Below are 12,243 nucleotides of genomic sequence, written 5' to 3'. Positions count from 1 at the left end.
GCTCATCAAGCCAGGTGCTGCTGAAGAAGGGATTGTTTCCATTACGCCCTGGCTTCGGTGCAGTGTGTGCACCTGGGCGTGCTCAGCGTTGCGCTGTCATACTTCCAGAGCCTTCTCCAGGTGCCCAGCACCCACCAGGGGAAGGAGAACTTCACAGAGAAAGTTGGGAACTACACCTTTCAGAGGCACTTTAGCTGCCTCTTTAATACTTCAAGAAACGCTCTTGCCCTGGTGCTATGGGAGAGGCTGTGAAGGAGGAACTGATGGAGTTACTAAGTCACAGCAGAGTGAAGACGGAGGAACCTCCTTGAAGAGAAGAAATCAGAGAGGTAAACTATATCGGTTATAAAGTTAATCACAATGGACACCATTCAAGGCTACTTTAAATAGAGCTAGATAGTTATATTAGAGATCTTTGTATTGGGAGAGTTAGATTTTGAGAGCTTAACGTTGGCTCTCACAATGGCTATGGTGACATCTGGGGCGGGGGCCCTGAGGGACACACAGCTCGCGCTGCGGTGGGCGCAGTACCTCGCCGTGCTCCAGCGGCACCAGTCTGGAATAGTACGAGGTGCAGATCACTTCATCATCGGCCCTGTAAGTGGGCGGCCCCCGTCGTGGAGTTACGTTGTAACGAGTCAAACACTCCGTGTCGCTGACTGCGTAATACTGCCAGGGGCTGAACGTGGTGCCGTCCAGAGAACGCTCCAAAATCCAGTTTCCGGGTCGAGGGGAGTTGGCGGCTTTAATGATGACGTATGCAACTTGAAAGACCTGAAATGAAGACACCGAAAAATCTCAACCCAGAATCAGCATTAGACAAATACTGCGTGATCTCTTTTATGTGTGGAATCTAACACAGTCCAGCTGATAGAATCAGAGAGGAGAATGGTGGTTCCCAAGGGCTGGCGGCTGGAGGAAATGAGGAGACGTTGGTCAAAGTGTACAAAGTTTCAGTTATGCAAGATGAGTAAGTTCTGGAGAGCTAACGAATAGCATGGTGACCACAGGTAACAATTCTGTACTGAATGCTGGAAATTTGCTGTGGGTAGATCTTAAGCGTTTTCACCATACACAGACAAAAAAAGGTAATTTTGTGAAGTGATGAATATGTTAATTATTTTGATTGTGCTGATTATTTCACAGTGACTACATACATCAAATCAAGTTGTACACCTTAAATATATACAGTTTAAAAACTTAAAAATAGAATCATAGCAACTGCTCAAAAACCAAAGTGCATCTTGAGAGAACTGTTATACGATGATTACCAAAGTCTCTTATAGCTTTTGAGTATAATTGCTTATACACATTAATCAGAACTATGTCTTGTGAATGTTCTCTTGGTGGCATCTGTTTTCAAAATAAACTCGAAAAATACTCACAAATAAATTTGTAGTATTATTACTGTTGTTATTGTTATCAATATCAGTATTAATGTAAGAGCTTGTTCTCTTGTTTCCAATGTCTGTCTTTATCTGAATTCTGAATAATAGTATTACGTTACATTAATAGTAGCATTAAATGTATTTCTCATGGTGATTTGGAGATATTAACAATACATCTGAATACGAGAAAAAAGTCAGTCCACCCACTACATGTCTATTCGAATGGCTAAAATCCAAAACACTGACAACACCAAATGCCAGTGAGGATGTAGAGCAACAGGAACTCTTACTCATAGCAGGTACAAATGCAAAATCATACTGCCAGTTTGGAAGACAGTTTGGCAGTTTCTTACAAAATTAAACATACTCACCAAATGATCCAGCAATCGAGCTCCTTGGTATTTTACCAAAATGAATTAAAAACTTATATCCACACAAAAACCTGCTCTGTAATCGACAAAACTTGGAAGCAACCAAGAAGTCCTTCAATAGGTAAATGGAGATGCATACTATAGTGTATCCAGCCAATGGAATATTAAGGGATAAAAAGAAATGAATTCTCAAGCCACAGAAAGACATGGAGGAAACTTAAATGAGGCCAGGCTCGGTGGCTCACGCCTGTAATCCTAACACTCTGGGAGGCCAAGGCGGGAGGACTGCTTGAGCTCAGGAGTTCGAGACCAGCCGAGCAAGAGTGAGACCCCACCTCTACTAAAAACAGAAAAAATTAGCCAGGTGTGGTGGCCAGCACCTGTAGTTCCAGCTCCTCAGGAGGCTGAGGCAGGAGGATCGCTTGAGCCCAGGAGTTTGAGGTTGCTGTCAGCTAGGCTGTGATGCCACAGCACTCTATCCAGGGCAACAGAGAGCGGCTTTGTCTCCCAAAAAGAAAAAAAGAAACTTAAATAAATATTACTAAGTGAAAGAAGCTAATCTGAAAAGACTACATACTGTATGATTCCAACTGTATGACATTCTGAAAAAGCAAAACTATGGAGACAGTAAAAAGATCAGTGGCTGCCAGGGGTTTAGAGGGAAGGACGGATGAACAGGTGGGGCACAGAGGACTTTCAGGGCAGTGAAACTATCCCGTAGGATACTGTAAAGGTGGAAACATGTCCCTATACATTTGTCAAAATGCATAGAATATATAATACCAACAATGAACCCTAATTTAAATATGGACATAGTTAATTATAATGTACCATATTGGCTCATCAATTGTAACAAATGTATCACTGTAATGCAAGATATTAATAGGAGAAACTGGAGGGGAGGGAGAGAGTGAGGAGGTATATGAGAACTCTCTACTTCCTCAACATTTTTCTGTAAACCTAAAACTGTTCCAAAAAGTGTCTATTGATTTAAAAATTAAAATTCAGAATAGGGAAGAAGCAAACCGAGGAAAAAGGAATGTAGACACAATTATCAGTATGAAGAAACTAGTCAGAGAAATTCTGGATTTGGAAAGGACCCTTGTAAATAAATATTTAGCCCAAAATCCAGCTCTAAGAAGAAATAATCTAACAACCTGGCCCTTCTTGAAGTACTTCCAGGGACAGGAAATTCATCAGCTCCTAAGACAATCCTTTTGTTTTACAACAACTCCCCCTCTAGAGGATCTGCTTTTACACTGATTCAAGGTCCCCCATAAATTCTACACTCTGACGCTACAGAATAGAGGTTGAATTCCACTTTCAAGTAACTGTCCTTCAAATATTTGAATATAACTATCACATATCACCTCCAGAATCCAAAGTCTTTTCATTTTTAGCTTCAATATTCTGGTTTCCTGAAAACATTCATTTAACAAGAGCTCATTGCCTTGTCATGATGTTCTGGACACAACCTTATTTTAAAATGTGGTTTCCAGGAACTGAATACAAAACTCCAAATGTTTTCTGGATTGCAAAGAACACAGTGAACCTATCAAGTCCCTGTTTTAGTAATTCAGCCTCAGCAAGAATTCACTCTTCTGAGAGTAAACTTACATTACTTACTCATGTTGGGGTTGCAAACAACAAAAATGCCTTTTTCCACATCAACTGCTATTCACTCCAGCTTTCTTCTAACTCAGATTGATATAGATGATTTTTTTAAACCAAAGTCCAATACTTTTTATTTTAAAAACATATGTGCAATATATTTGTGTAAATGTATATACAAATATGTGTGTGTACAGTTGACCTTCAAACAACTTGGGTTTGAATTACACAGGTCCACTAATAAGCACATTTTATTCTGCCTCTGCCACCGCTGAGACGGCAAAGCCAACCTTCCTCTTCCTCCTCCTTGGCCTACTCAGCGTGAAGACAACAAGGATGAAGACCTTTACGATGATCCACTTCCACTTAATGAACAGCAAATATGTTTTCCTTATGATTTAATAACATTTTCTCTTCTCTAGCTTACTTTGTTGTAAGGATACAGTATAATACATAGAACATACAAAATATGTGTTGATCCACTGTTATCAGTAAGGCTTCTGGTCAGCAGTAGGCTGTTAGTTAAGTTTTGGGGGAGTCAAAAGTTATTCGAGGATTCCTGACTGCATGGGGGGTGGGAACCCCTAACCCTAGAGTTGCTCAGGGGTGAACATACATACACACACACACACACACACACATATATATATGTGTCTGTGTTGGGAAAGGAGTTGTTCACTTACTCTGTGTCTTATTGCCTCTGGGTTTTTTTTGTTTGTTTTTGTTTATTTGCTTTTTTAGCTTCTCCCCATCTCAGCCCACACCAATTCCAGAAACACAAAAGTTCCTTAAAACCCACCACAAACCAAATAAGTTTACATTTACCTACTGATTCTAGGGAACCGGTAGGGAAGGACAATCTCTCTCATTATAGTAACTCTGTTCATCTACCAGGAACATTCTCCACCTGAGTTTAGTCTGCAAGCGATATGTGTGTGTGTGCAATGTTTCGGCCATCCACGTGCGTGTGCCATTTTCCTCCAGAAGGCGACCACTGCTTCTAAAGCACATTAGAAGCAATTTTGATGATGGCACGAGGGAGAACATCCTATATATACTCATCACTGTCCAATTGTTTTGTAAATATTGTCATAAAAGTAGAACTCTGTGAGCATTGTTGTGCTCATTCACCACCACTGCACATATTAATCTGGACTTTACAAAACAGTGGTGCCAAGTGAGCCAGGGTGATCGGGCAGCCCATTTGGGAAGGAACGAAGGCAAGGTAATTTACACAGACATCTGAAACGGAATGTATTTATCTCCTGTTTTCCAGTTTCACATTTGAAAATGGAAAGAACTAACAGGTTTACCACATTGATGTTAAGAGCTTTATACATATTATCCCATCTAATCCCAAACGACCCCATTATTATTGTTGTGCCCATTTTACATATTTGTAAACTGATATAAAGAGAGGTCAAGAAACAAACCACTGAGTTGCAGGTCCCAATAAGAAACCAGATGGTCTCACTCCAGAGTCTTTACATATACTGCCTGCCCCCAAACGTCCACACACACCTAAGCTTGCTGGACTTTCTTTCTGTAATATCAAAAAAAAAAAAAAAAATTCCCACATTCACTTAGAAACCAGGTTCATGCCTATAAAAGCACAGCAGCAGTTTTTCTAGTTAATTATGCAGTTTCTGTCCCGAAGGCCCAGGATGAGTGGGGGGAGGTGATGGAGAGCGGACAGGAAACAAAAATCAACGACTGCTAATGCTTACAGAGGGGGCACTAACCATGGCTGGTGACAAAGCCAAGTGCTTTATGAGAATTATCACCTCTGAATCCCCACAGTTACATTCTTCTACGAAGTAAGGGCTGTTACTTCCCCTACATTACAGATGAGGAAACTGCAGCACAGAGAGGTTAAGTAATCTTCCCAGAATCTCACAGGAACCAAAGTATGCACCCCAGGGCTCGCACCCAGGCAGTCTGTGCTCTTACGAGGGACGCGACACAACTTACACAGACAGCAAGGAGAAGAGAGAAAGAAATCCCAGGCTGAGGTAACTGCTGAGTACTAACCCAGTTTTTCCAACCTCTTACATCAACCAGTAGCATTTACTTCAACACTATGCTCCAGGACTTTATTAAACCCTTGTCAGTTTTTATACTAACAGCTTAGTCATATGCAAGAAAATGATACCAAATGGAAGAACAATCATAGTGGAAAAACTTCAGGCCAAGCCCTCAAGGAAGGAGCTGGCTAACTTTTTTTTTTTCTTGGAGACAGGGTCTCACTCTGTTCCCCAGGCTAGAGTGCAGTTGAATCATCATAGGTCACTGCAACCTCGAACTCAAGCCATCCTCCTGCCTCAGCCTCCTGAGTAGCTGAGACTACAGGAGCCCACCACCACACCCGACTAATTTTTCTATTTTTTGTAGAGACAGGTTTGCTCTTGCTCAGGCTGGTCTGGAACTCCTGAGCTTAAGCGATCCTCCTGCCTTAGGTTTCCCAGAGTGCTAGGATTATAGGCGTGAGCCACTGCACCCGGCCTTGGAAGCGGCTAACTTTTATCTTGATCAAAGCCTTCCATTAAGAAGTTGGTCACTGTTCTCACAATCTCTCAATAATCCTCAAGGTCACCAAACGGCGGACCAGGAAACAAACTAAGAAGGGGACTGAGAACTGTAAGTCTGATAAAATGGAAAAGGAAGCTCTGAAGGATCTAAATCCAACTTGTCTTCACTTAGCCCTGTTACGGGCTGAACTATGTCCCCCAAAATATGTGTGTTGAAGTTCCAACCTTCAGTACCTCAGAACGTGACTGTATTTGGAGAGAGGGTCTTTAACGAGGTGATTAGGTTAAATGTGGCCATTAGGGTGGCCCTAATCCCATATGACTGGCGTTCTTGTAAGAAGAGATTAGGACACAGATAGGCACAGAGGGAAGACACGTGAGGATGCAGGGAGGAGGCAGCCATCTGCAGGCTGAGGAGAGAAGCCACAGGAGAAACCAACCCGCCGACACCTTGATATCAGACTGCAGCTTCCAGCACTGTGAGGAAATCAGTATCTCTTGTTTAAGCCACCAAGTCGGTGTTGTGGTGGCTCTAGGAGACTAATACAGGCCCTCATTCACCTACAATAGTGTACTGACAAATAGGCCTTACACATAATCTAGAAAAAGTGAGGCATTCTCTGTTAGCATGTAGAACGTTAAACCCTTGTCCAGATAAAATCCACGCTATTTCTATTGCCCTTTCTTTGCATGGTTGACTGAACTGCCTTTTCTTCCCATATAAGGTTGGCTGAACACAAACTGATGAGGCAGGGCTTTCTCCAGACCCAGAGTCCCCGCCGTCTGGCCAAACCTGCAGCTGATGCAGCCATTTTTAAATCCACTTTCATCACGGTTCTCCACCAAGTGGCCTTTGTTAATGATCACTGGAATGCACATAAACAGTGTCACATAAATAAAGTAGGCACACATCAAACACCACTTTCTACAGAGGAATCCAGACAGGAATTTTCATGTGGGCCTCAATCTCAACTTAAATATATTAAATCCATCTCAGGCACAGATGTCTGAAAAACACAGATAACCTAACTTTCCAGTGCCAGAGGTCAATTTCCCATGAGCAGGGAGAAGTGAAACGGCGCCTCTCCACAGAAACTACCGCTGATCCCTGCACGACTGTGCTGTCACCAAACCTGGGGGCCCGACACCAAGCATGACTCCCTTCTGGAAATTCTCCACAGAGGGACTTACCTGCCTCCACAGCAGTGACTGAGCAGTAAGCGAAGGAAATGAACTTTTCATAGACAAAGGAGATTTAGATTAATGGATACGTGTATTTGATAAATAATACTGCTCTGTTATCCTTGTGAAAGTGGTGACTTTATGCTTTGTAAGCTTTATTTCTCATGAAATTATTAGAGAATGAAAGGCAAAATGACCATCTGAATTAATATTTATTACTCTAGAGTAAAGAAGCTGTTGTTTAACAGAAGGCTAATTACTAATGCAGATATGATTCACTTCCAGTTTTACAAAGTATCAATCACTAAAGCACTCAGTCCATTGATAAGGGAGTCAGGAAGCAATAAAAACGAGGAAGAAGAGGAGACATCATGGAGCTGAGAAGGTTCCCAGGGAAGGAAGGAAACCGCCATATACATTTTAGGTAAATTTCTCATGGGCAATGACCTTGAAATGTCATATTTCAACTGGCTGTTTTACTTACTGTTATTCCCTCATTTAGAACCAGCATACACAATCAACAGACAAAAAGAAATAGCTTCATGAATGAGAAGAGAATTTTGGAATAAAACTAGATTTGCTTCTCTTTAAATTTGGTGCTGTCATTAGATGTGCAAAATAAACATGTTGAAGTCCAGTGACTTTTATCTTTTTTTTCCTCCTTTCTCTCTTTCCTTTTTGGTTTTCGTTTAGATTGGGGGAGGCAGGAATGGCTGCCAACAGTGATAAATTTAGATCAAGCAGATTTATTTCTTTAAAATTCTTAAGACTCATGTCTCAGAAAATCAAGGAATGCTCACTTTTGAATCATGCTGAGATACTTAGAGTAGACATTTAGGAAAAGCCAAAAGAAAGATGGTGACTGGCAAGTGCAGGACACAGTGACATGAGCCTGTTTAAAACGTGAATAGGAGCCTGTGGTCAGTGGTATGGAGATAGGAAAGCAATACCTAAAGCACCCGTCAGTAGGTCTGTCTTCCATCAACCAGAAAGGCCACCAGCAAGCTGTCCCATCGTCCATATGTCACTATTTCCATTTGAGGCTGACTGATGGTATTATTTCAAAGGAAAAATGTTCAAGCACTTTATCTAAGAAGTCAAAACTGAAAAGTAAGAGGTTGGTTTCCATCCCTAGTCTCAATGTATTTCTCCGGTATAAGTGCTCCCATTGCTCAAGTTCACTGAGTATTCTGGAATGATTTTGCTAAGTTTGTGGAAAATAGTTGGAACTACCTAAAAGCACAGCCAGGCATGAAACCAAATGCCCGTGGTGGGCTCTTCCCATCTCCCCCCCACTTTGTAAGCTCCCTGTGACAGCCTAGCATTCGAGAATGAGACAACCACCCTTGTGAAATGCAGTTATGGGCCATTCTTGGACCTGAGAAATCCAAAAAGTGCCTTTTCTGTCACCCAACTCCTGACCACAGTCTCGGGCAGAGATACCGAGTTTTCACCTATTTTAGCTTTTGAAATTGCACGAGGCTTTTCTCCAAAATGCAGTTCCATTTATTCACATTGGAACGGGGGTGGCAACACGTAACATCCCTTTCTTCCCCTCCCGACTGTGGAAGTAGGCTCAGAAATCTGTTGCAGAGACTGAAGAAAGAAGTCAGCAACATCATGCGGCTTAGACAGACAGGTGCCGTGGAGGCCTGTGCCACACACATCCTTCGAGTCGCAGCCTGCGTAGCTCTGCCCTGTGGGTCCGGAACCCAAGGGTCTGAGAAGGGCACACACGTGCCCCAGGGAGCAGGGTCAGGGTCTCCCAGGAAGGACAATGACTCCTCCTGAGGACAGGAGAAGGGCTGGGCAGAGGAGCACCCCACACGGACACATGCGACCAGGGACAGGGACGCCTCCTAACAAGTTTTCATTTAAGCTTTATGTAGTCAGCATCGACTGCACATCTGCTTTGTCACAGGGACTGTGGCAGGTGTCACACATATAGCAGTGGGTGGAAGGTCTCTGTGGGCTCGATGCCCTGGTGGGAAGGACAGGCTGACCAAGTCACCAGGGGGAAGGGCAGAGGCTGCGGGACTGCCGGTGTGTGGGGAGGCCAGTCTGGTCTGGGGAAGGGGGAGGTCGGGGAAGGTTCTCTAGAGACACCTGTGGAGAGAGGGGAAGACTGACAGGAGGTGTTCAGGTAACACGAGCAAAGGTGCAGCGTGACAGCGAGGGAAGCCCTGAGGGGCCAGAGCACGGGGCAGCACAGGGACACAGGAGGCCTGGCTGGAGAACAGAGGCAGGCAGGACGGGGGCATGGGCCATCACACAGGGCTTTGTGCACCGCATTAAAACCCTTAGACCTGCGGTCTCCAATCCCTGGGCTGTGGCCTAGTACCCGTCAGTGGCCTGTTAGGAACCAGGACCCCTAATCACCACCTGAGCTCCACCTCCCCCGAACCCTGCCCCGTCTGTGGAAAAATTGTTTTCCATGAAACTTAGGAACTGGGCACATGAGCACACAGCAGGAGGCGAATGGCAGGTGAGCAAAACTTCATCTGTATTTACAGCTGCTCCCCATCGCTCACCTCACTGCTCAGCCTCCCCCGACACCCCCCCAACCCTGTCCGTGGAAAAATTGTCTTCCATGAAACTAGTCCCTGGTGCCAAAAAGGTTGGGGACCACTGCCTTAGACCATCACAGGACCTGAATTCAGGGAGCTACAGGGTCACCAAGGCTGAAAAGGTCATGGAATTGGATGTTGGTACCTGGAAATCATGAGAGATGGTGGTGTTGACTTTGTGAAGACCAACAGACCGGAGCAGAGATAAAAGCAAGCAAGTGAGTCTTCAAGAATTTTCTAAAAGGTCAAAATGTGAGTGAGAAGGAAAACACTAAGAGGCCAAGCAGGGCTCCCGGACGTTGGGCAGATCCCTCGCTCCACTGCAGGAGGCTGGGGAGGTCCCTCCCTCGTGGTCCCAAAGCCCACACGTCTGTCGTTCCTCAGTCCCAGAGAATTTCTGGCTGAAAACATTTGAAAGCCCAACTTCTTTTTACTTCATTCCTAGTCCTCACCCTGAGCTGTGTGTAGCAATGGTGAAGAGCTTGTAGCTTTAGGTCCCTTCTTCTCATCCCAATAATGAGAAAACACACTGTCACCACACAATGAAAGTCAGGGGGGCCCTTAATCATTAAGCCTCGCAAATCACCAGCAATACCGCCTGGAGAAGCTGTGCAAATCTGCACTTAACTGACTCCATTAAACATTAACCTATTAGTTATACATTTACGACACCCAGAAATAATAATTATATGTTTTCTTTCCCTCGTTTACAGTTTTAGCACCAGAGAGATCAGAAAGCATCATTTTTGTGTGTGAGCAAGATTTCCCTCTTTCTATGGATCCTTGCTCTGTATCCTATTTGAAGATTCTTTTTCTTTAGATACATCTAACTTCATTGAGCATCTATCATTTGCCAGGCACTAAACTAACCAATCATCACATTTAAAGCTTATTTTTAAAAATTATATCCAAATATGTAGGATACATACATATATACATAACACGTAGGAAGGCTTTTGTTCATTTTAAAAAATGTAAAATGGTGCAGCCACTATGGAAAACAGTGTGGTGGATCCTGTGGAGAATTACTATATGTTCCAGCACTTCTACTTCCGGGTATGTACCCAAAAGAAGCAAAAGCAGGGACTCAAACATATTTGTACACCCACATTCATAGCAGCATTATTCACGATAGTTAAAAGGTGGAAACAACCCTTGTGCCCATGGATGGATGAATGTCTAAACAAAATATGGTATATACATACAATGGAATACCATTCAGCCTTAAAAAGGAAGGAAATTTTGATACATGCTACGATATAGATAAACCTTGAAGACATTATGCTCAGTGAAATAAGCCAGACATGGAAGGACAAGTAGAGTCTGATCCCACCCATGTACGCTACGTAAAGTCATCAACTCCTTCGGAAGTAGAATGGAGGTTGCCAGGGGCTGGGGAGAGAGAGGAACATGGACTTGGTGTTTAATGGGTACAAAGTTTCATTTTGGGAAGATGAAAATGTTCTGAGGATGGACAGTGGTGATGGTCGCACGACGATGTCAAAATGGTTAAGATGATACATTTTATGTTATGTATATTTTCCAACAGCAATGCCCTCCCCCACAAAAGAAAGATGTGAAAGTAGGGTGAGAAAAGTGAATGGTATGATGACTCGACTTTGTGGAAGACTGAGATATCTAACTTGAAAGTGGGTGGGAATGTGGTATTTCCAGGCAGGGGCCAACTCTGTAGAAGCCAATTAAATCACTGGAGGTCGAGCAAGCAGCTCCGAGGGGATGCTGGAAATCTTATCTTTCCCATGACCCTATTTCTGTCCCATTCTTACTGAGCTCTGGCAAGGTGTCATGATACTTCACAAAATACAAACTCAAAGCCCAGAATGTTCGGGTTTTACAGGAAAGGAAGCCCCAGAGATAAGCTGGCTGAAGACTCACAGTGCAGATAGACACCATTTCCTGGTGCCATTTCCTGAACAAGCAGCTGACGTCGGTGCAGCCCCAGTTCTTGCCTGGCCCAGTATACACGACTGGTGTCAACTTGGAAATGACCCTAAGCCCTGGCCGTCTTCATGGAGACTTGCCAGGTGGTTATTTAACTGATTTTTTTGGCTTCTACCATATGAATAACAAAGGTAAATATCCTCTGATTACATGCTGCTAAATAGTAGGGAAAACAGAAATTTTTTAGTTATACGACTGACAATTCTCATGATCCATGTCTACATACTGTGGAGAATAAGGTCTTGGAAACAGTTAAAACTGTGCTAGATCAGTCACTTTATGATATACTTTCAAAAAGGTGATTAAGAACAGCCCAAATTTGACCCAAAAATTATTACACAAGGGGATACATGCCCCCTTGTATAATAAAGTGCTCTCTGTACTTTCCACTCAATTTTTCTATAAACCTAAAAATTTCTCTATAAAATAAAGTCTATTAACTGAAAAAAAACACAAAAACAAAGAAAACAATTTACATATACTCTCATAATTATCAACTGCTAAGAAAGCTTAAACCACCCCAGTTGGCTAAACAGAAACTAATAGGTGGTTTTAAGGCTTCACTAAATTTCTCAGGATATCTTGGTCGGTACAGCTATGCCATCCCAGCTAATCATTTGCAGGTTTTAATTTG

General features: G+C 43.1%; 1 protein-coding gene across 1 annotated transcript in view; it reads right to left on the bottom strand.

Moving 5' to 3' along the window:
* Positions 1-12,243, bottom strand: part of LAMA1 (laminin subunit alpha 1) — a 117,859-nt gene that overhangs the window by 91,451 nt on the left and 14,165 nt on the right. Inside the window, exon 5 of the mRNA XM_045527610.1 lies at positions 532-774. Within this exon, the coding sequence (XP_045383566.1) occupies positions 532-774 (243 nt within the window). The remainder of the gene's footprint in view (positions 1-531; positions 775-12,243) is intronic.

The sequence above is a fragment of the Lemur catta genome, chromosome 16 (genome assembly GCF_020740605.2).
Source record: "Lemur catta isolate mLemCat1 chromosome 16, mLemCat1.pri, whole genome shotgun sequence".
Classification (NCBI taxonomy): domain Eukaryota; kingdom Metazoa; phylum Chordata; class Mammalia; order Primates; family Lemuridae; genus Lemur; species Lemur catta.
The sequence above is the reverse complement of the archived record's forward strand: the minus strand, read 5'-3'. Positions and strand labels throughout refer to the sequence as shown.